Here is a 25,364-nt window from a genome sequence, read left to right as displayed (position 1 = left end):
CATATTAGTTCACCACTGAATATCATATAAGGGCTCTAGGGAAAACCTATGTCACACTGGTCATCATAATCATTGTGAGATGTATATAAGGAAAATATGCGAGGAGCTAGGTATGTATACTAACCAATATGTTCTCTAGGTCTGTGAGTTAGGGCAGGTCACCAAAAGGTGAGCCACATATCAAATGGAGTCCTTCAGGGGTCGGTCCTGGGTCCGGGTTTGTTCAATATCTTCATTAATGATCTGGATGATGGGATGGATTGTACCCTCAGCAAGTTTGCAATGATGGGTGGGGGGAGAGGTAAATACACTGGAGGGTAGGGATAGGGTCCAGAGTGACCTAGACAAATTAGAGGATTGGGCCAAAAGAAATCTGATGAGGTTCAACAAGGACGAGTGCAGAGTCCTGCACTTAAGAATCCCATGCACTGCTACAGGCTGGGGACTGACTGGCTAAGTGGCAGTTCTGCAGAAAAGGACCCGGGGGTTACAGTGGAGGAGAAGCTGGATAGGAGTCAACAATGTGTCCTTGTTGCCAAGAAGGCTAATGGTATATTGGGCTGCATTAGTAGGAGCATTGCCAGCAGATCGAGGGAAGTGATCATTCCCCTCTATTCGGCACTGGTGAGGCCACATCTGGAGTACTGCATCCAGTTTTGGGCCCCCCACTGCAGAAAGGATGTGGACAAATTGGAGAGAGTGCAGCAGAGGGCAACGAAAATGATTAGGGGGCCTTCAACTACCTGCAGGACGGTTCCAAAGAGGATGGAGCTAGGCTGTTCTCAGTGGTGGCTGATGACCGAACAAAAAGCAATGGTCTCAAGTTGCAGTGGGGGAGGTCTAGGTTGGATGTTAGGAAAAACTATTTAACTAGGAGATGATGAAGCACTGGAGTGGGTTACCTAGGGAGGTGGTGGAATCTCCATTTTTAGAGGTTTTTAAGACCCAGCTTGACAAAGCCCTGGCTGGGATGATTTATTTGGGGTTGGTCCTGCTTTGAGCAGGGGGTTGGACTAGATGACCTCCTGAGGTCTCTTCCAACCCTAATTTTCTATGATATTCCTGTTAGGCATATACTTCTCTCTCTCTGGCCGATCATGTGCAAATTGAGTATTGTATGGTTCACAATGGATGTCCATTCACAATTTGCGTGAAATGCTAATCAATAGATTGAGGGGCTTGCAGAAAACAAACAAACAAACAAACAAACAAACCAACAGAGGTTATCCTGTTTAGGAGTAAAGACAATGAACTTGTATCTGGATTTATATTGCGAAATGTATTTAGAGGTGAATGTGGATATTGTTCAAAAATTAGCTTTACTGCTATTTATTATTGGTATTTGGTTACTGGGAGCTGTTTCTTTAAGATAAGGTGCAGTAGACTTAGAAAGTGTTTGATACTGAGGGCATGTCTAACACTGTAAACTTAAGTCAACATATGTTAGGTTGACTTACAGCCACCACAGTAATTACTGCAGTGGTTGATGTCCACATGGCCCTTCTTCTGTTTGTGGTGCATGTCCTCACCAGGAGTGCTTCCATTGACTTCAGAGGAGCAACGGGAGTGGCTGAGAGCCTGGGCTCTCAGCTCCATGCACAGCTCCCTGGCGGGAGCCCGGCTAACAACCCCCTGCCCCCGGCTCCTCCCTCCCTGCCGGGAACAGGGCAGCCACACTAGGCTTCTCGGCTCTCCCCTTCCGGAACGTGCCCCCCTGTGCTCTCAACTTTCTGTCAGGAGCATGGCAGCCAACCAGACTCCAAGCGTGGAGCTCCCAGTGGGGAGCAGAGGTGGGGTTATTATGTCAGTATAGTAGGGCACTGTGACGTACTGTATCTCAGTGGAACACCAAGCACTCCCAAGTTCATCCTTATAATTTAATTGTGTGGTATCTAATGCAAGGTTTGTCATGCTGGGTGTCTTCGGAAGGCTCATGATGCACTGAGCATTGTTATTATAGTAATCATTGTTACAGTAATGTTATAGGTTGTAATTTCATGTGTATAGTTATGAGGCTGAGAATGTGTCCTCATGACTTAAAGCAAGCCCAGGCAAAAACTCTCACAGAGCAGGTGGGCAGTTCACACTTCATCAGGGAATGTATAGGACAAACCCAGCCCAGCCTCAAAGGAATAAAGGACACTGTTGGATTCTCGAGTGAGTCACCCCCTTAGAATCATAGAATATCAGGGTTGGAAGGGACCTCAGGAGGTCATCTAGTCCAACCCCCTGCTCAAAGCAGGACCAATCCCCACTAAGTCATCCCAAGCAGGGCTTTGTCACGCCTCACCTTAAAAACCACTAAAGGAGGAGATTCCACCGCCTCCCTAGATAACCCATTCCAGTGCTTCACCACCCTCTTAGTGAAAAAGTTTTTCCTAATATCCAACCTAAACCTCCCATGCTGCAACTTGAGACCATTACTCCTAGTTCTGTCATCTGGTACCACTGAGAAAAGCCTAGATCCATCCTCTTTGAAACCTCTTTTCAGGTAGTTGAAAACAGCTATCAAATCCCCCTTCATTCTTCTCTTCTGCAGACTAAACAATCCCAGTTACCTCAACCTCTCCTCATAAGTCATGTGCTCTAGCCCCCTAATCATTTTTGTTGCCCTCCGCTGGACTCTTTCCAATTTTTCCACATCCTTCTTGTAGTGTGGGGCCCAAAACTGGACACAGTACTTCAGTTGAGGCCTCACCAATGTCGCATAGAGGAGAATGATCACGTCCCTCGATCTGCTGGCAATGCCCCTACTTATACAGCCCAAAATGTCGTTAACCTTCTTGGCAACAAGAGCACACTATTGACTCATATCCAGCTTCTCGTCCATTGTAACCCCTAGGTCCTTTTCTGCAGAACTGTTTCCTAGCCATTCGGTCCCTAGTCTGTAGCAGTGCATGGGATTCTTCCTTCTTAAGTGCAGGATTCTGCACTTGTCCTTGTTGAACCTCATCAGATTTCTTTTGGCCCCATACTCTAATTTGTCTAGGTCCCTCTGGATCCTATCCCTACCCTCCAGCGTATCTACCACTCCTCCCAGTTTAGTGTCATCTGCAAACTTGCTGAGGGTGCAGTCCACACCATCCTCCAGATCATTAATGAAGATATTGAACAAAACCGGCCCCAGGACCGATCCTTGGGGCACTCCGCTTGATACTAGCTGCCAACTAGAAATGGAGCCATTGATCACTACCCATTGAGCCCAACGATCTAGCCAGCTTTCTATCCACCTTATAGTCCATTCATCCAGCCCATACTTCTTTAACTTGCTGGCAAGAATACTGTGGGAGACCGTATCAAAAGCTTTGCTAAAGTCAAGGAATAACACATCCACTGCTTTCCCCTCATTCACAGAGCCAGTTTTCTCATCATAGAAGGTAATTAGGTTAGTCAGGAATGACTTGCCCTTGGTGAATCCATGCTGACTGTTCCTGATCACTTTTCTCTCCTCTAAGTGCTTCAGAATTGATTCCTTGAGGACCTGCTCCATGATTTTTCCAGGGTCTGAGGTGAGGATGACTGGTCTGTAGTTCCCCGCATCCTCCTTCTTCCCTTTTTAATAGATGGGCACTACATTAGCCTTTTTCCAGTCATCCAGGATCTCACCCGATCGTCATGAGTTTTCAAAGATAATAGCCAATGGCTCTGCAATCACATCCACCAACTCCTTTAGCACCCTCGGATGCAGTGCATCCAGCCTCATGGACTTGTGCTTGTCCAGCTTTTCTAAATAGTCCTGAACCACTTCTTTCTCCACAGAGGGCTGGTCACCTCCTCCCCCGCATGCTGTGCTGCCCAGTGCAGTAGTCTGGGAGCTGACCTTGTTTGTGAAGACAGAGGCAAAAAAAGCATTGAGTACATTAGCTTTTTCCACATCCTCAGTCACTAGGTTGCCTCCCTCATTCAGTAAGGGGCCCAAACTTTCCTTCACCTTCTTCTTGTTGCTAATATACCTGAAGAAACCTATCTTCTTACTCTTAACATCTCTTGCTAGCTCCAACTCCAAGTGTGATTTGGCCTTCCTGATTTCACTCCTGCATGTCTGAGCAATATTTTTATACTCCTCTCTGGTAATTTGTCCAATCTTCCACTTCTTGTAAGCTTCTTTTTTGCATTTAAGATCAGCAAGGATTTCACTGTTAAGCCAAGCTGGTCGCCTGCCATATTTACTATTCTTTCTACACATCGGGATGGTTTGTTCCTGCATAAAGAATAAGGATTCTTTAAAATACAGCCAGTTCTCTTGGACTCCTTTCCCCTCATGTTATTCTTCCAGGGGATTCTGCCCATCAGTTCCCTGAGGGAGTCAAAGTCTGCTTTTCTGAAGTCCAGGGTCCATATTCTGCTGCTCTCCTTTCTTCCTTGTGTCAGGATCCTGAACTCGACCATCTTATGGTCACTGCCTCCCAGGTTCCCATCTACTTTTGCTTCCCCTACTAATTCTTCCCTGTTTGTGAGCAGCAGGTCAAGAAGAGCTCTGCCCCTAGTTGGTTCCTCTACAACTTGCACCAGGAAATTGTCCCCTACACTTTCCAAAAACTTCCTGGATTGTATGTGCACCGCTGTATTGCTCTCCCAGCAGATAGGGTGATTGAAGTGTCCCTTGAGAACCAGGGCCTGCGATCTAGTAACTTCTGTTAGTTGCCTGAAGAAAGCCTCGTCCACCTCATCCCCCTGGTCTGGTGGTCTATAGCAGACTCCCACCACGATATCACCCTTGTTGCTCACACTTCTAAACTTAATCCAGAGACTCTCAGGTTTTTCTGCAGTTTCATACCGGAGCTCTGAGCAGCCATACTGCTCTCTTACATACAATACAACTCCCCCACCTTTTCTGCCCTGCCTGTCCTTCCTGAACAGTTTATATCCATCCATGACAGTACTCCAGTCATGTGAGTTATCCCACCAAGTCTCTGTTATTCCAATCACATCATAATTCCTTGACTGTGCCAGGACTTCCAGTTCTCCCTGTTCGTTTCCCAGGCTTCTTGCATTTGTGTATAGGCACTCAAGATAACTCGCTGATCGTCCTGCTTTCTCAGTATGAGGCAGGAGTCCTCCCCTCTTGTGCTCTCCTGCTCATGCTTACTCCCGGTATCCCACTTCCCCACTTACCTCAAGGCTTTGGTCTCCTTCCCCCGGTGAACCTAGTTTAAAGTCCTTCCTTTGGTCAATTAGGGCCTGCGATAAGGTAATGCTCACCTGACTCAGGGGGGGGCAGGGGCAAAGCCAAGAGGGAAGAAGGAACATGATAAAAGGGAGAGATGTTTGCCATGCTCTTCCTCTCTCTTCCACCTCCATCTACAGACATCACCACCAAGCGACTGAAGCGATGATCAAAGGGGAGAGCCTGGCTGAAGGGCAACCAGCCAACCTGTGGTGAGAAGCATCTAATTTTGTAAGGACACTAAAAGTGTTAAGATCAGCTTAGAATGCGTTTTTGCTTTTATTTCATTTGACCAAATCTGACTTCTTGTGCTTTGACTTATAATCACTTAAAATTTATCTTTGTAGTTAATAAATCTGTTTGTTTATTCTACCTGAAGCAGTGTGTTTGATTTGAAGCATGTCAGAGACTCCCCTTGGGATAACAAGCCTGGTACATACCAATTTCTTTGTTAAATTGACAGACTCATATAAGCTTGCAGCATCTAGCGGGCATAACTGGACACTGCAAGACGGAGGTTCCTAGGGTTGTGTCTGGAACCGGAGATATTGGCTAGTGTCATTCGGTTGCACAATCCAAGGAGCAGCTTACATGCCAGAGGCTGTGCATGAACAGCCCAGGAGTGGGGGTTCTCACAGCAGAGCAGGGTAAGGCTGGCTCCCCAGAGTCAAGGATTGGAGTGACCTAGCAGATCACCAGTCCAGATAACACGAGAGGGGAATGTCACAGGCACTTACATCGGTGGGAGCAAGGCTGTTGTGTGTACACTGATATAATTAGGTCGATGTAAGATGCCTTACGTCGACCTAACGCTGTACTGTAGACCAGGACTGAGAGCAGTGTGGGAGAGATTTTGCCCATGTCCCGAAAGAAGAAGGCCTTGCCTGTGTAAACTGGGAAAAGGTCAGAACTTCTTTTTATAAACTTATCTTGCCAGATAGCAAATCTGATTCTCCAAAGTGTAGCATTAGTTATGTGTACCTGGCTGCCTCAGGGTTTTGGTAATAGAGCACCTGTCACCAAATTGAATCCTGTCCAGTTCAGCTGAGACTAAAAGTTATTCATGTCTGATGGAGGATTGGTATTAGGGTTGCCAGGAGTCTCGAGGAATTAAAGATTAATCTTTTATTAAAGATAATGTCATGTGATTTAATCTCCAAGGAATATGTCCAACCAAAATTGGCAACCCTATTTTGTATCCTCTCTATCAGTTCCATCTTCCATATCACAAACTCACCACCATGCTTTGCACTAGATTGTAGGCTCTTTAGGAAAACTCTTACTGTGTATTTGTGCAGTGCCTGAGCTCAGATGGCTTCTCCAGTAAGAGCTGCCTGCAGCAAAGGCCAAAATCACTTTATTGAAAATTTGCAAGAGTTTGCAATATTAAATATGATTTAATCTTTTAAAAAATCTTCTTGAGCCAATCTCTTGATTTTTGTGGGTCTGATTCATTATTTTTAAACTACTGGGGTTGGCAACAATGATTTTTGGCAGTTCACACCCGAGTTGTTTTTCCAGGCAGTCTGAAGGTTCAGGAAGACTGCATTGGTTTACATTTTATTCATATTTTCAATTTTTACAACACTAGAAACATTTTTTTCAAAAGCACAAATTCTGGAACAGAAATCTTTGGCAAAGACAAATTCTGTAGCTGCACAGAATCACAGAACACTCTGAGGCTTGGCTAAAGAGCTGTCACTATGTTTGCTGGCCAGATCAAGGCATACAGTACTGTGCAATGACACATGTTTGACTGTAGTCTCAGATATGAAACTACCTATTGGTCCAATGGGGAGACTACTGGGGCAATGAAGGTCTGAAAACCCTTTGTATAGCCACAACCAGATCCACATTGCAGGCACAAAAGCATTTCCACTCAATATTTATGCAACTGTGGATCTCTCCAACAGAATTTATCTCCTAGAAAGTCCTTCCCCCGCAACTCCACCCTACTTATGTCAATGGTTGGCACCAACCCAAATTTCTCTAACATGCTTTTCAGAGATCCTGGGTTCCCAGGCTGATGTGATCCTAACTAAAGCTGGGTGAAATTTTTTGGATAACACTTTTGTTTGACCAAAAAAATAGAGATTCAGGTCAACCAAAACGTTTTGCAAATTTGTGCATGAATTCACCAAATTACCTCAATCTTAGTTTTCAAAAAGGTTAAAAAAAAATCCTCCAAAATGAAACAATTTGTCATCAAAAAAATTTTCAGCATTTTTGTTTCATCAAAAACTTTTTATTTGGGATTAACTCAAAATGATTTTTTTTCCATTTTTTTGACCAGCAAACCAAAAAAATCAGTTATTCACACAACTCTGATCCTAACCTCTTTTTGTTTGCTGACTAATAGATACCTATGGGTTTTTGGTGTGTCTGTGCCCTTCCCCGGTGTATATCTTTATTGGCAGATACTTAGCGGCAAGCAACTAATGAGAAGGTAACACAATAGGAGCTTAGCTAATGGTGAACAACAAATGCCTTCAAAATTCTTCCTCTAGAAAAACAGACAGACAAAGGCCAGCAAAATATGATCCGTTTCACAGAACCTTAAGCCATTCACCCCTGAAAAAGCAAAGTCAGCATAGAATAGGGATGGTCAATTATGCATTCTATGGAGAGTTTCTGTGACACATTCTAACTGTATTTATACATGGTTTCTTGTATGGAGAAAAGCAAAATATCCTGCTGATACATGCGAGAACTCTGAGGGGATGAAAACAAGAGCTCACAGGCAGGGACATGGAAAATATTTTATCTTCACACATTCTAACATAATGAGGTAAAATATGATCACAAACATAATATCCTCAAAATGCAGTGTTAAACCTATGAAAATAATAAATAATGCCTTAATTGCATGTGTTGCGTGTGGTGGTTTCTGCACTCGATAGAACTGCAAGGGAGATCTATGGAGTAAAGAAAGTGAAGAACTGAAGAGGAGGAAGGAATAATAGCATGTTTGTGTCACAAGGTTTTAAGGAGAGGCTCAACTCTAAAAGGAAGTTATGGAAATATCAAGCAGATAATTAATATATTTTCTGCCATAGTTATAAATATTTCTTTTAGGATGATAATTGCCATATGTATTAGAAACACGGCCACCTTTTTTTTAAAGAAAGTTGCTGTGCCCTGACCAAATCAAATGTTTAACAACTCCGTTACATAGACTTTTAAAATTATTTTTTCTAATTGAACAAGAGATACACAGACAAGGTCGTAAAGGTGTATCAGAGATTTCTACTAAAAACCTTATTAGGACATTAAAGTTTTGGTGTTGTTTTAAATTCTTGAAAATCCAGAAATTCTAAGTTAAATTTATGAAAAAATAAATATTTGGAAGTCTGGAAATTTAGAGTTAAAGATCAACAGCCCCCGTTCTCCTCTATAGTGTAATTAGCCACATGATGTAAATTGCCACCTATATAAGGCATTCTGGATGAAATCCTTGTCCCATTGAAGTCAATTAGGAGTTTTGCCATAGACTATATATAAAGACCTGAGGTTCGAAGTTTTGGTGAGTGAGGCTAAGTCCTCTGGGATCGTCAGCCAGCATTGGTACATTATATAGGATCACAGTGGATTTCTAAATGGTTATGTCTCAGGCTCAGCAGGAGAGAGGAAAAGATAAGTACTATATAGTGCTGTTTGTACTCTGCATAAAGAGGATAGCAGAACGGTGAGGTGGGTGAATCTTTGGGGAACTTATGCAGGCAATGACTGCAAAACTGCTGTCTCAGCTACAGTGGGAATGTGGCAAGGGAGTGTAACTATATTTGGGCTGCATCTGATAGCTATCAAGCTGGATGCTGCTGAGTCTGGCTCACAGCAGGAAGTTGAGAAAAGGCTGCACCTTTGGTAGGTGGTTCCTAGCCAGACAGCATACAGTTCATAGATTATTAGGTAGGCTATGGAGAAGTGTAAGGATGCACACTCACCACCAGTTAATCTCTTTGTATCAGTGTGTGATGTTGCAGGTGTTTTCAGCTCCGTTGCCCCTTGCAGACCAGCTGCAAGAATTGTCTAGTCCAAATCCTTTTGGGCTGAAGCACAGGGTTTCAAGCTTAATGTACTTAGATTTCCAGAAAGCCTTTGACAAGGTCCCTCACCAAAGGCTCTTACGTAAATTAAGTTGTCATGGGATAAGAGGGAAGATCCTTTCATGGATTGAGAACTGGTTAAAAGACAGGGAACAAAGGGTAGGAATAAATGGTAAATTTTCAGAATGGAGAGGGGTAACTAGTGGTGTTCCCCAAGGGTCAGTCCTAGGACCGATCCTATTCAACTTATTCATAATGATCTAGAGAAAGGGGTAAACAGTGAGGTGGCAAAGTTTGCAGACAATACTAAGCTGCTCAAGATAGTTAAGACCAAAGCATACTGTGAAGAACTTCAAAAAGATCTCACAAAACTAAGTGATTGGGCAACAAAATGGCAAATGAAATTTAATGTGGATAAATGTAAAGTAATGCACATTGGAAAAAATAACCCCAACTATACATACAGTATGATCGGGGCTAATTTAGCTACAACTAATCAGGAAAGAGACCTTGGAGTCATTTTGGATAGTTCTCTGAAGACATCCACACAGTGTGCAGCGGCAGTCAAAAAAGCAAACAGGATGTTAGGAATCAATCAAAAAGGGATAGAGAATAAGATGGAAAAGATCTTATTGCCCTTATGTAATTCCATGGTACGCCCACATCTTAAATACTGCATACAGATGTGGTCTCCTCATCTCAAAAAAGATATACTGGCATTAGAAAAGGTTCAGAGAAGGGCAACTAAAATGATTAGGGGTTTGGAATGGGTCCCATATGAGGAGAGATTAAAGAGGCTAGGACTTTTCAGCTTGGAAAAGAGGAGACTAAGGGGGGATATGATAGAGGTATATAAAATCATGAGTGGTGTGGAGAAAGTGAATAAGGAAAAGTTATTTACTTGTTCCCATAAGAACTAGGGGCCACCAAATGAAATTAATGGGCAGCAGGTTTAAAATAAATAAAAGGAAGTTCTTCTTCACACAGCGCACAGTCAACCTGTGGAACTCCTTGCCTGAGGAAGTTGTGAAGGCTAGGACTATAACAGGGTTTAAAAGAGAACTAGATAAATTCAGGGAGGTTAAGTCCATTAATGGCTAGTAGCCAGGATGGGTAAGGAATGGTGTCTCTAGCCTCTGTTTGTCAGAGGGTGGAGATGGATGGCAGGAGAGAGATCACTTGATCATTACCTGTTAGGTTCACTCTCTCTGGGACAGCTGGTATTGGTCACTGTCGGTAGACAGGATACTGGGCTGGGTGAAACTTTGGCCTGACCCAGTATGGCCATTTTTATGTTCTTATGTTAATGATAGCATGGGGTGGGGAGGGGTGGAGAGGAAAGACAGACTTGAGAGCCCGAGCTCAGCCCAAGCCACAACCTCAAAGCAAGATCTACTATTTTTAATGCGAGTCTTACTAACACAAGTCTGTGTAGCCAGGCTAGGAGGCTTGCATCCAGATGCGGTGTGGACATAGCCCAAGGTTCTCTGGCACGTCAACCCTTCGTAGGAAGCAGCCTTCCTGTCTACTCCCTGTGGCTTCTTTCCCTGATGAACTCTCTCAGCCTATTTATAAGGCCTAGGTGTCTGAGTTATCATCTGATTCTTCCTTGTTCCCCCCTTCTCTGTCTGCCAAGTAACTACCTAATTACTGCCCAGGTGAAGTGAATATGACTAACTGGGCCTTTAAGCCCTTCTTGTCCCCCCTCACAGGAAAGTATGTGCTTCATAAAGGAAATATATGAAAAGAGTGGTGGAGGGATATAAGACTGTCTCTGGAACATAGAATTCAAGGACATGGGAAGGGAAAGAATTAAGTTTATTTGTGGACATTAACTTAGAATTTGCAGACTTTTGTTTCTTCATAAATTTAAACTTAACTCAGAATTGCTTTTGTTTCAAGGCTAAGATTTTGCAAAATAGATGCTCACATTTATGCTCTCAAGTGGGTATTTAAGAACTCATCTTTAAAAATTGTGGTCTGTTTTTCTTTATAAAAGAAATTTTTATAACTACAATATTCCAATGAGGATTTTAATCAAAGCAATTGATATGTTGTAACAATCATAACTGAATCTTCAGAAGGTGTTTTGTTTATGATTTTTCATGGTCTATTTAAGGAAAGTATTTTTTAAAAATTATGAAAATAAAAACACTTTAGACTTATCTTCTGACTCTATCAGTATAACTATAATTATACAGTAAAGACATTTATGCTGTTCAATGAAACACAAGTAAGCATGGTTCTGGAATCAAATACTATTCTGGTGAAATAGCATGGTCTCCTTGAAACTAGTTGTCAGTCACAGATGCTTAGAAACCATGAGCACAAGTGGAGTTTATAAACTTGTCCAGACCCTTCACTTTACTGGGGAGTTAAGTTTAAAAACAAGTTTTGTCCATGAGTAACCTATTTATAAATGCCACGTCTGTATAAACTCCATAGACAGGATATTATAAGCTCTGTAGCAATGTCTCCTGCAATATGTGCTTCAGAGCTCACTTATAGCCTCATCTTGGCCCCTGAGTCAGACCCTCCCTTTCCCTTCTGATGCTCAAAACTCTCACCCCACTAAACCTCTTCTCATGTGCAAGAGCCTCTCCCTTCCAAAACAGAGTTCATGGAGTTTACAATACCAAGGAGTTTATATCTATAGCAACAGTTCTCAAACTGTGGGTCGGGACCCCAAAGTGGGTCACAACTCCATTTTAATGGGGTCACCTGGACTTGCGTTAGACTGGCTGGGACCCAGGACCCAAGCCCCACTGCCTGGGCTCAGACTTTGGCTTCAGCCCAGGGTGGCAGAGCTCAGGTTACAGGCCCGATGCCCAGGGATGAAGGCCTGGGGCTTTGACTTTGGCCCCCCACCCGGAGCAGCGGGGATCAGGTGGGTTCATGCTTCAGTTCCCCCTCCTAGGGTCGTGTAGTAATTTTTGTTGGCAGAAGGGGGTCGCAGTGCAATGAAGTTTGACAACCCTGGATCTATCGGCTTCCATGAGAGTTTATAATGGTCATGGGGCAGGGAACCATGTGACTAAAGATTTGTGAATTCCAAAAGACTAAAACTGCACTAGTTTTCAATTGGGATAAATAAGTAAAAACAATTTTGAAGTCTTGAGGTCAAAGTAGGTCAAACAGTGAAAAGTCACTAATTTTATCAGAACTTGAAAATCAGTTGCCTTATTATACTCAGGATAATTCTGAAAGAAAGCCAGTCTGATCTCCTAAGGATGGACAATTTCAAGCTGAAAAAAATTGGGGGAGATTTTCTCTCTGTGTGCAAAAATGAGGTGGAGAGTGTCAAATTGGGCTTTTAATTGGAACTGTCAATCTTAATTCTGGAATTACTGCTGTGAATCTTCACAGTGCAGCACAACTGAGCCTATTACATATTATCTGGGAAAAATTACAAGCCCTCTCATCTGCTTTAGTGAAAGAAATCTGTCCCACCAATTAAGCAAACTGAGTGCCTGACCAATCAAAACTGTTGAAACCAGAATACATATAGATGTATATGAAATCAGAAAAAAATACTCCTAGATGCTCAGTTTTTAGCATAGAAACTCATTAAACCTTGTTTGACATTTTCAAAGCTGAGAGAATGCTTATATTTTACTACAAATAAATAGTATTGTAAAGAGAGAGAGGAAATTATTAACCTTGATCAATAATGAGAAATGTAAAGTATCCCGGGACAGGGGTGGGGCAGGAGAGCTGCTGGTTTACTTCTGGCAAATAAAAATAATTAGTAATGAAGTCATTCCTTCTACAAATCTGTTTGAACAAGAAACCTACTAAAAACAAAACTGAGAAGATGAGCTTGGGAAATTACCTGGTGTTTCAAACTTTCATGAGTAAAACATTTATTTTAGTGAGGAAACTTGACCACCATCCCTCCTCTCTTTTAAATGGACCCCCATTTGTCAAAGGGGGGTGGAAAGTTATGTCAGTCAGTGTGTGTGTTAAGGTCTATGTTTTTTTCCCTTCATTCTTGTGCATAAGGGTACTACTTGGTCTGTATCCCTACCCCATCTAGGAATGTGGATGCATGTTTCTCCCTAAAACCCCTACAAAGCAAGTGATACCATCATGCCTTCATTTCCTACTTCCAGCATATTCAGGTGTATGTTCTCTGAGTGAGCAAGCAAGTATGGGGAGGGGAGGTGGGTCATGTCTGGGTGTTACAGAAGCTGGGTAAGTTTCAGAATGTGAGGAAAGAGCATATAGGAGAGTCAGGTGTCGGGACAGGCATAGGGACTAGGGTGTGTGATAGAAGCATGCATTTGTATGGGGAGACAGAGGATGAATTCAGGTGTGTGGGATAGCCAGGTGTGTTTGAATGGCAGAGTCAGTAGTGTGGGAGGCAAAGGATGGCTTTAGAGATATATGGAAAGTGTGTGAGTGGAGCCAAGAGCGTATAAAGAATACAGGAGCCAAACTCAAAAGTATTTCAAAATTACTGGGTGTCTTGGGAGTTGTTGGAAGACAGGAGAGGACAGAAGAGACCAGTGTGGTGTGTATGTTTAGGAAGCATAATAAAGGGAATTTTAGGGGTGTTGGTTGTACACATTGGGGTTTGGAAGGCATATTTGAGGAGAGAGAGTCTGGGTGTGTGTTGAGAGTGTTGCATTAGTTCTGATAGAATGGAGTCCAAAGAGGATGTACAGAGTCAGATTAAGGTACAGGCAGTATATGTCTACACCGGAAAGTCCCCAAATCCTGGAGTCATGATTACATCACAATCTCAGCTATTATTTTTTTAAAAGGTCCTAGCCCTTGTGGGTGCAAAGAAAAGCTTCAGAATGTGACTGGAGCGTGAACAATGCAGTGATGTCTGCCTGAGTCTGCAGAGAGCCTGGGAAAAGAATAGCTCAGATGCTACAGAGATGGGCATGGTATAAAATCTGCATAGGGTCAGGATGCATTCAGACTGTGTTGGGCAGGAGACTGGGGGATAGCTGAAGAGAGGGTTAGAGAGTGTGTATGAGGTGGAAGTTGAGCAGGATGGTGCAGCGGGGTCTGATGCATGTGAAGGTGGAAAAATTCTGGTGTGACTGTGAGTGGGTGAAGCGAGGGGGGTGAGACATGGCAAGGAGGGAACCTGTGTGAATGGGTGGTACCCAGGGGCAGTGGTGGGGCAAGGCTTGGGCTGTGTGCAGGGCTGGGGACTGAGCGAGAGGCGGCAGGGCGCAGGGGAGATATGGGCTGCAGCCCGGCCACGCTTGGCTCACCCGGTTGTTGCGGTCGGTCTCCCGCACCTCCTCCTCCTCGGGCCCCTGGCGCATCAGCGCCCTCAGCACCACGGCGTTGTTGGTGCAGCAGGCTCGGAAGAGGCTCAGCGGCTCGGGGCTGCTGACATCCGACTCCCCCAGGGACCAGCTCTCCTCCTCATCCTCCTCAGCACAAGGTGGGTAGAAGGAATCATCCGAGGCGATGCTGCAGGTGTCGGGCAGCTCAGAGAAATCCTCATACTCCTCATAGTCTTCCTCCTCCACCGCTGCCACCACCTGCTCCTGCTGCTCCCCCTCCAGGCCCTGCGCATCTTTCTCCCCCCCCTGAGTTGGGCCAGACCTGCTGCTGCTCCCCCTTCAGACTCCCCCCAGGGCCACGTGACTCCCCAGTTCCTGTCCCATCCCCAGACAGCAGCACCATGATCACCGCACCTGGGAGTTGGGAGAGGTGCTTGGGGGGCGGGGGATCACCCCTCCCAAGGGGGGACACTGACACAGCTACTGTTCACAGTCCCCACACAGGGAAGAGGGCACCCCAATGTACAGATACCCCCACCCACGGGGACCCCCACAACTCACCCACTGAAGCTTCCACAGCTAGTTGTCCCCCCACCCCTCACAGAGACCCCCACAGCTACTCCCCCACCCCTCATCCAATGAGACCCCCCCAGGTACCCCTCCCCCACACCTCATCCACAGAGACCCCCCCCAGCTACCCCCCACGCACACACCCCTCACCTACTGAGAGGCCCCCATGTATACACACACACCCCTCACTAAGCTCCACCCCCAATACATCCACTAAGCCCCACCCCCTCCTTCTCCACAGCACCCCCAGTCAGAGCCGCGCTCACTCACACCCTGAGCCCTCCTCAGCCCCCCGCAATTCAGCCCGCGAGCCCCTGAGAGCAGCGGCCCGGCTCCCTCCGGCCTGTCTCCCAAACACGTGTAGGGGCGGGGAGGGCAGTGTCGATGCAAATACCGGGGGGATTTTTCTCTCCACTTTTAAGCCATCTCGGCAGAAAGCCCCGCGTTCCTGGCGCTCCCGGGTTTGCACGCGGCGGCGGGGGGGTTAAGTGAGTTGTCCTGTCCCGGGCGCAGGAGTCCTCGGGGCCGCGGGCGGTGTTTGGGAAGGGCGGCAACTCCAGCTGCTCCCGGGAAGGCTGGGACGAGCCCCGGAGACGCCCGCCGCCGCAGCCTCTGGCCGGGGAGGCTCCGCGCTAGGAAGCGCCGCCTCCCTGAAATCACCGCGCGTCTCCTGCTCTCACATTTCCAGCGAGAGGGGCCGGTGGGAAATCCCCCCTTCGCAGCCTGACAGCCACGCGTCTCTGTCCCAGACCCAGTGCTCCCCCCTCCCCAAAGCGAAACAGCCCCGCTGGGTTTTCCCGCCGCACACGGCTACATACAAGCCTCCGCCGGCAGTACAAAAATCCCCGGCAGCTGTAGTTTCGTTCGGCTGATCCGAAACTCCGAGCCCATCTTAGCTCTGCTTCTGGGATGCAGGAGCCATGACAACTCTTGCTGCACACACCCACTTCTGTCCGCCTGCCTCTGCGGCTCTCATCCCAGCCAGGTGTGAAAGGAGAGCCCCAAACAAACCCCAGCCACCCGCCTTCAGCTGGGTAGGGAAAGGCTGCGAGCGAGGAGGCACGGAGCAGCTGACAGGAAGAGAAAGAGACATGTAGAAAAGTCCTGGCCCATAATCCGATCAGCATCTCTTTGAGAAGATTGAAGCTGCAGCTTAGCATGTTGACATCAGGGACACATTTTAAAAGCGATTTAGCCAGGGGACATGCAGCTGTCAATGGTGCTTTTTACACACCACACGACGAAATTGCAATTGACAGGTGAGTCATTTGAATTTCAGAGAACACCTTCAACTTCTTCACCTCCTGTGCTGCTCATTTGTTCATCTCCATTAAGTAATTTGTTTACATTTCTGATTTTATTAACATTGGACAAAAAGTTGATTGCCAATCAGTGGTATATAGAGTGTGTGTCTCTGCAGTTTAGGTAGTAGGGGAGGTGAGGAAGGCTAGAGTAAACTGTTTAGTACAAATCCTAAATTTCTAAAAGCCATGATTTAAGTAAACTCTGTGAAACCTTTCGGGAACTAATATAACTTAAGTAGAATCCTGACTAACCTTTACTTAATATTTAAAAAAAATATTGTGTTAAATAATTAGACTTAGAAAAAAAATATGCTCAATCAGGATTCTTAGAAAACTTCATTTTCAGATAGGAATTCATTAAATGATGAACCAATCACAACGATGTACCAAAGGTAGAGATAACACACATACATTCTGGGTGATATCAATTCTGATTGTGTGGACACCTCTCTATCTATCAGTCCCTTTAATGATCATATTCTGCTATCTGTACTTACCTGTGGAATACCAGTCTCCACAAGTAGTCCCACTGAAATCAATAGGACTACATGCTGATTAAGGTACTACATAACAAGTAAGGGTAGCAAAATCTAGCCCTAAATAACTAGAGTTATATTGTTTCTCTTATTATTGAAAGCACTTCAAATATCAGCTAGAAAGCAAGGGCTAATGTATGTGTATATATATTGAATTCTCAGAGCTGTCTTGTCAGAGTTCTTTTCCCTGCAAATGTCATGCACTGGTTAGGACATCCCTCCCCCTGTCTGCCAAGCATGGGGAAGTGCTTCTTCTGAAGCCTCTTAGGATTGCTCTTTCAGTCAATAAAAAGGGGATGCGTGGCTACCTAAACTGCAATATAACCCACACACATATACTCTTAGGCCCTGTCAACACTGGCAAGTTTCTGCGCAATAAAGCAGCTTTCTGCATTGTCACTCCCAAGGTGTACACACTGCCAAGCCACTTAGTGTGCAAAGCAACAAAGAGTCCTGTGGCACTGATAGATAGATGTATTGGAGCATAAGCTTTCGTGGGTGAATGCCCACTTCATCAGACTCCTGCATAACCCTAAGCTTATGCTCCAATACATCTGTTAGTCTTTAAGGTGCCACAGGACTCTTTGTTGCTTTTTACAGATCCAGACTAACACAGCTACCCCTCTGATACTTAGTGTGCAAAAACTGTGCACTTGTAGCGCTTTAAAAACAACACCCCAATGAGAAGCGTACAGCTTTCTGCACCGGGGCTACAGCGCTGCAGTGGCAGTGTGGACACCCTGGTTGATTACAGCGCTCCGATTGGCCTGCGGGAGGTGTCCCACAATGCCTGTTCTCACCTCTCTGGTCATCGGTTTAAACTCTACTGCCCTGCCTTGAGGTGACCAACCATCATCCCCACCCCATAAATTCCTTTGGAATTTTGCAAATCCCTTTCCCCTTTGCTTGGTGATCATAGAATATCAGAGTTGGAAGGGACCTCAAGAGGTCATCTAGTCCAACCCCCTGCTCAAAGCAGTGATGCGTGCAGTGGTCTCAGCACATCTTTCCAGGTAACCATGCCTGCTCCATGCACCAGGCAATCCCCCGCTTGGAGCAATACCAAGCTGCTGGACCTCATCAGCATTTGGGGAGAGAAGGCTGTCCAGTCCTAGCTGCACTCCAGCCATAGGAATTATGATACTTATGGACAGATTTCATGATGCATGACAGAAAGGGACCATGACCAGGACACATTGCAGTGCAGGGTCAAAGTGAGGGAGCTGCGAAATGCCTACCACAAGGCGCGGGAGGCAAACCGCCGCTCCGGTGCTGCACCCACGAGCTGCCGGTTCTACAAAGAGCGGGATGTGATACTCGGCGGCGACCCCACCTCCACTGCAAAGACCACTGTGGATACTTTGGTGGCTCGTGTGCCAGTCGAGAGTGGACTGAGCCAGGAGGAGGAAATCTTGGATGAAGATGTGGAGTGGGAGGGGGACCCAGAGGCAGTGGACGACTCGGAGGTCTGAGAGGTATGCAGCCAGGAGCTCTTTTCTACCCCGGAGGAGGCTAGCCAGTCACAGCTGTCGGATGTTGGTGAAGCACAAACAGGAGAGGAGGCACCTGGTAAGTGGATTTGATTTTGGGAATCACTGAAGCGAGTTGTTGGAGGAAGGAGGGTTGCAGAAAATAGGCTTGTCTCCCACTGCATGCCTAGTCTGAGCGGCAGAACAGGCTGTTGATTGACTCCCTCACTTCATGGGAATCTCCTTCAAAGATCTCCAGGAAACTCTCCTGGAGATACTGGGCAATCTACTGCTGTAGGTTCTTTGACAGAGCTGCTTTGTTTTTGCTGCATTAATGGTAACTTTCCCACGCCACTGTGCGGCCACAAAGAACTAAGGAGGACTTTCTGCGTGACGTTATGATGCACTCCACCGCTGAGAAACAGGAATTGAAGGAGTGGCGGGACAGCAAGAAGAGGGACCAGAAGGAGAACATGGCACACCAGAATGAAGCCACAGAGCGGCTCTTAAAGCAGACACGCTCCAGGCGATACTAGCTCTTCAAACCGAGCAGCTCTGCACCCTCCTTCCCGTTCAGCCACTGTCGCAAAACTCTTTCCCATGCACCCCCCAGACACTGCCAACTCACTCTTACCAACCTCCTGGCTCCAGTCTATATTCGCAGCATTCCACTCCTCCCACTTCACAGTCCAGCACTGCTGATTCCCACTACCCACTGCACTCAACACCCATCCCTCTGCAGTTTGGCCCTGCTGAAGCACAGTACCCACTGCATTGTGCTCCAAAGGAAAGGTTGGATATGATCCCTGGACATACACAAATCTTTAGCCGTCCTGGGACCCCTTCTCCTCCTGGGACCTTGCCTTCCCCCATACCCATCACTGCTGATGGGGGTTTTTTGTTTGTTTGTTTTTGTTTGACTCTCTCCTCCGTTGTTTTTTAATAAAAGAATTGTGTTGGTTTGAAAGCAATCTTTATTCTATTAATTGAAAGCAAAAAGAGTCCTGCAAAGCAACATACAATTATGTTAAACCCACATATTGCATCGTCTGCACTAATCACCTCCTAGCATTACAAGCACTGAACTCCAGAGCATAGCAACAAATAATGGCTTTCAGCTTCAAATTGCTGCCTCAAGGCATCCCTGATCCTTATGGCCCCACGCTGCGGCCCTCTAATAGCCCTGATCTCTGGCTGTTCAAACTCAACCTCCAAGCACTTAGCCTCTGCAGTCCAGTCCTGAGTGAAGCTTTTACCCTTCCCTTCACAATTATGGAACATACAGCAAACGGCTATAAGCATAGGAATATTGTCATTGGCCAGGTCCAGCTTCCCATAGAGGCAGCACTAGCGGCCTTTAAATGGCCGAAAGCACACTCAGTCATTCTGCACTTGCTCAGCCTGGTGTTGAACTGCTCCTTGCTGCTGTTAAGTTGCCCCATGTATGGCTTCATAAGCCACAGCATTAAGGAGTAGGCAGGGTCTCCCAGGATCACAGTGGGCATTTCGACTTCCCCTACAGTGGTTTTCTGGTCCAGGAAGAAAGTCCCTGCTTGCAGCTTCCTGAACAGGCCAGTGTTCTGAAAGATGTGTGGGCTGTGCATCTTTCTAGACCAGCCTGCGTTAATGTCTATGAAATGCCCACAGTGATCCACAAGCACCTGGAGAACCATTGAGAAATACCCCTTCCGATTAATGTACTTGGTGGCTAGGTGGTCTGGTGCCAGAATTGGAATATGCATGCCAGCTATCATCCCTTCGCAGTTAGGGAAGCCCATTTGTGGAAAGCTATCCACAATGTCACGCACATTGCCCAGAGTCACAGTCTTTCAGAACAGGATGCGATTAGTGGCCCTGCAGACTTCTGTCAACTCGAGTCCAACGGTCAACTTTCCCAATCCAAACTTGTTAGTGACCGATCGGTAGCAGTCTGGAGTAGCCAGCTTCCACAGTGCAATCGCCACACACTTCTCCAACGGCAGGGCAGCTCTCATTCTTGTGTTCTTGTGCTGCAGGGCTGGGACGAGCTCATCACACAGTCCTTTGAATGTGGCTTTCCTCATCCGAAAGTTCTGCAGCCATTGCTTGTCATCCCAGACACACATCACAGTGTGATCTCACCACTCAGTGCTTGTTTCCCAAGCCCAAAAGCAGCATTCCACTGTGGTTAACACCTCCATGAATGCCACAAGCAATCTCATGTTGTAGCTACTATGTGTGGCGAGATCAATGTCGCATTCCTCTTGCCTTTGTAGTTTAAGGAACAACTCCACTGCCACTCATGATGTGTTGGTCAGAGCGAGCAGCATACTGGTCAACAGTTCGGGATCCATTCCTGCAGCCCGAAGAGGCAGGGCGCACACTACACAAACTGTTGAAAAATGGCACCACATGTGGACGGAAGCACAGGGATTGCTGGGATGTGAAGCAGTGCATCTCGGGGCACTGGGACAGGACCCAGGATGCCCTGCAACCTCCTCCACCTTCCCACAACTCTTTCTGGCAGAAGAGGAAGAGATGCTCTGTGGGATAGCTGCCCAGAGTGCACCACTCCGAATACCGCCCCAAGTGTGAACACACTATTGCGCAGGCAGCTGACAGTGTGAGCACACAACAGTGGTTTCCCTTCAGCACTCTCTGAGTGGCACTGTAACTCCCAGCACTATAACTCTGCCAATGTAGACATGCCCTTAGCAACTGATTGTGCTTCGGCAGTGCTCCAAACCATGCTGGTTTGGGGAGGAAGGAACAAGCGTGGATTGTGTGTATGACGTGTTATGTGGCTCCATAAATATTTTGTTAAAATAATATAGAAATTAAAATATATATATATATATATATATATATATATATATATAAAGCCATGTAAAGGTGAACAGCATAGAGGATTATGAATAGGATACAGAGTTTTGCAACACTAGATCACAGGTGTGAAACTGACTCAGGTCAATAGTGATTAAATCCCAATGGCTATTTAGTGAGCTATACAGAAAGAATTAGTATAGTTTCTAGTAGAAAGAGATCAGAATTAGCTTCCTGATTGACGACTTCAACAAAGAGGCTAAATTGTGCATGGTTGAGATTGAACTATCCTTTCATCGGTAGATACTTTTGAGATTATGGTTGACGTACATGAGCAGAGCAGAGTAGGGAAGTTCGCACTGCTGCTTGTCTTGTGAGGAGGAGCTTTATTTCCTACAAGCAATAGAGTCAAATAATGTCAAGTTGAGCTTGGGTTGCAATGTAGAATAGCACAGCAATTTAATAGGATTAAAATTTCTAATTCATATTACCTGTCCATCATCTTGTATTTTGCTCTTGCATTCATAATACTCAAGTGCTCTGTTCAGTATATCTTTACAGTTCTCTACACACTGTTGATTCTTGGACATTAACTTATTCACCAATGTTTCACTGACAGTCTGGCATAGCTTCCTTCTTACTTGCGTCCCCATTGCAGCCAATGTTTGGTATTTAACCCAGCAGGGCCGGCTTTAGGCCGATTCCCCCGATTCCCCTGAATTGGGCCCCTTGCCTAAGAGGCCCCTGTGCCCAGTGGTGAGCTGGAGCCGGTTCCCAAGCTCCGGCAGCTGTCTGCCCTGCCCCCGGCCCCAGCTCACCTCACCTCCCCCTCCTCCCCTGAACACTCCGCCCCCTTCTCCTCCCCCTCCCCTGCTTCCCGCAAATCAGATGTTCACGCGGGAAGCCTGGAAACAAGCAGCGGCAGGTAAGCTGGGGGGAGGGGGGACGCGCAAGGAGGGCTCCAGGGAGGCGCGGCCCAGTCCCGGCTCCAGCTCCAGCCCCGGCCCTGGCCCCGCCCGGCCGGCCAGTGCGGCCCCAGCCCCGGGCGGCTCCGGCTCCGGCCCAGCCCCGACTCTGGCCGGGCAGCACGGCCCCGGCGGGGGTAAGCGGCATAGTAAGAGACTGGGGCCGGGGGAGGGAGGCTGGATAAGACAGGGGCAGGGAGTCCTGGGGACAGGGAGCGGGTTGGGGGGGGGGTTGGATCGGGCAGAGGTTCTGGGGGGGCAGTCGGGACGGGGAAGGGGGGGGATTGGGTAGGCGTGGGAGTTCTGGGGGTCTGTCAGGGTGGTGGTGGATGGGGTCGGGGCAGTCAGGGGACAGGAAGCAGGGCGAGTTGGGTAGGGGATGGAGTCCTAGGGGGCAGTTAGGGTGGGGGGGGGGGTCTTAGGAAGGAGTGGTCAGGGGACAAGGAGCGGGGGGGGGTTGATGGGTTGCAGTTTCGGGGGGGGGCAGTTGGGGGCAGGACATGGGTGGGGGTCGGATTAGGGTGGGGGGGGGGATGTACTCACCGGGCGGTTCCCTACCGGGTCTTCGGCGGTGGGTCCTTCAGTGCCGCGGAAGACCCAGAGTGCCGTCGGATGAGTCATCCCTGCCGCGGGGCCCTGTTGAATCGGGCCCCGCACTTCCTAAAGCCAGCCTTGTAACTCAGCATAATAAACAATAAAAGATTTAATACTAACTAGAGAAGAGCAAGTTCAGACTGGAAAAAACCTGGACATTTTCAATCAGTGAGAGTAATTAACTTCAGAACAATTTAGCAAGGGTCATGATGGATTCTCCAGCATCAAATTTTTAAATCAAGATTGGATGTTTTTCGAAAAGCTATCCTCTAGGAATTATTTTGGGGAAGTTCTCTGGCCTGTGTGTGACCCTAGACACCCTGATATTCACACTCTACACACTACTGCGATAATTTGTACAAAATATGGCTGGTGAGGTATCATATGAAAATTAATAACATGCCAATATTATTATAAAATGCATATGTTAAATGTTATATGGGAAGTTATGAATTTCTAGAACATGTTTAAGACAAGACAGCCTAGAGTAGATAAAGGTGATAAACAGGTCTGCCCTAGACAAAAGAATGAGGTTTTACCTCTGTTTACATACTGGCAGTAAACAAAGCCATTGAGGGGAGTTTATCCTGAATTTGAGAGACAGAGAATTGATATGGCTCCTGTACCTCAGAGAGATACAGAAGACTGAATCCCCTGGAGGCTTTCTAGACCTATCCCTAACAAAATCCACCATTTTCTGTGTAGTGTGTTTGACACACGTCTATAACATCATTCTTCTTCATACACTCTCATTGCCACTCACTGTGTAGCTGTACTGATGAATGGAGTAGTTGCCGCAAGTTACCTAAAATCACCCTGCCATCTGAGAATTGCAGCTGGAGCAGGGGTTCTCAAACTGGGGGTCAGGACCCCTCAGGGGGTCATGAGGTTATTACATGGGGAGTTACGAGCTGTCAGCCTCCACCCCAAACCCTGCTTTGCCTCCAGCGTTTATAATGGTGTTAAATATATTTAAACATGTTTTTAATTTATAAGGGGGAGGGGGTCGCACTCTGAGGCTTGCTATCTGAAAGGGGTCACCAGTACAAAAGTTTTAGGACCGCTGAACTAGAGGAATTAGGGATCCCTATTGTCTGGGAAGTTATGCAGTAGATGACCACAATAGTCCCCCTAGGACTTAAAATCTAGGAAGGTATGAAAGAGTTGTAAAAGCAAGTGTAGAGTTTCAGAATGTGACATCCCCCAGGGTGCAATCTGTACTGTGGAACCACTGTGCACCCTTTAACGGTCCTGCCCAGGCTGTCTCCTACACTGCTATGCTACTGAACAGCAAACCCCTCCAGGCTCTGTTCACTTGGCCATCAGCTTGCAGCGGTACACCCACCAAAGTTACATCCAGGCTCTCACAGCCACTCATGAACTGTATATAGAAAGCAGATCCTAAAAATGTGCATTTTACACTGCTCAAGACCTTCTTGACCAATGGAAGCTTGTTAATTAGTTAGCCATACCATCAAAGGGTACAAATATTTACCAGTCTTTATACCGGAGTAGATTCCCCGAACACTCCAGCCAAAAACAACTGGTTTAGATTAAATATAAAAACAGATTTATTAACTAAAGAAAGATAGATTTTAAGAGATTATGTGGTATTGGCATAGAAGATCAGAACTGGTTATAAAAGGAAAGGAAATGGCAAAAAATCTAAATACTAAATTTTTTCAAGCTAAAAATTCTAGAAACAAACAGCTTTTCTCACACACACCCCTGAATGTTGTAGGCGTTTCACATTCTTAGTACAGGTTGGATGGATTCTCTTCCCAGCCTTGGACCAATCCCCCCAGTTCAAAGTCTTTCAAGCCATCTTGTTTCAGTAGAGATGTGGGGGGGAGAGAGGCCCAGTGATGATGTCACTGTCTCTCATTTATACCTTTCTCCAGGTGCTGGAAAAATCTATGCTGATGGGGTTAAGCAGCCCCCATGATGTATGGGACCTGCTGACTTATCCTTCATTATGAATTGTAAATGTATTGTTTACAACTCCCCTGCTGGTGAATGGCCAGTGATGGTCACTTAACACCTGGCTGGATGTTGGTCACTCTTTTGCTGCTACTAAAGAGCTAATTTGTAGGCATTTCCCAGATTCACAACATGTTTCAGTAACAAACATGGCAAAGTCTCATAACTTCATATACAGTGATGATACACACATTTGAGCAGGATAATGAGGTTCATCAAATCAAGACTTTTCAAATGATACCTCACAAGGCATACTTTGTACAAAACATATATCATATAACTAGGGTTACCATATCTATTAAATAAAAAAAGAGGACCCTCCACGGGCCCTGGCCCCGCCCATTTCCCCAGCCCCACCCCCGCCCCAACTCCGCCCCCTCCTCCCTCCCACTCCCAGCCACGCGGAAAGGGCTGCCCGAGCGCTACCAGCTTCACGGTTTGCCGGGCAGCCCCCAGACCCTGGACCGCGCTTCCCCAGCGCAGCTGGAGCCCGGGAGGGGAAGCGCCCAGCCGGGGGCGCAGGGTCTGGAGGCTGCCCGGCGAACCGTGAAGCCGGTAGCGCTTGGGCTTCGGGCAGCCCCCTTGCCTCCGGCCCCTGCGCCCCCAGCTGGGCACTTCCCCTCCCGGGCTCCGGCGGCGCAGGGTCCGGAGGCATGGGGGCTGCCCAAAGCCGGTAGTGCTG

The 25,364-nt window shown here is 46.6% G+C and overlaps 1 protein-coding gene across 1 annotated transcript in view; it reads right to left on the bottom strand.

Moving 5' to 3' along the window:
* Positions 1-15,049, bottom strand: part of ANKRD33B (ankyrin repeat domain 33B) — an 86,634-nt gene extending 71,585 nt beyond the window's left edge. The window contains 2 exon segments of the mRNA XM_005281014.4: positions 14,445-14,768; positions 14,770-15,049. Of these exon segments, the coding sequence (XP_005281071.1) occupies positions 14,445-14,768; positions 14,770-14,865 (420 nt within the window). The 5' untranslated portion in view covers positions 14,866-15,049.
* Between the last annotated feature and the right edge of the window lie 10,315 nt (positions 15,050-25,364).

The sequence above is a fragment of the Chrysemys picta genome, chromosome 2 (assembly GCF_011386835.1).
Source record: "Chrysemys picta bellii isolate R12L10 chromosome 2, ASM1138683v2, whole genome shotgun sequence".
Lineage (NCBI taxonomy): Eukaryota > Metazoa > Chordata > Testudines > Emydidae > Chrysemys > Chrysemys picta.
This window is presented reverse-complemented; position numbering and strand designations above follow the sequence as displayed.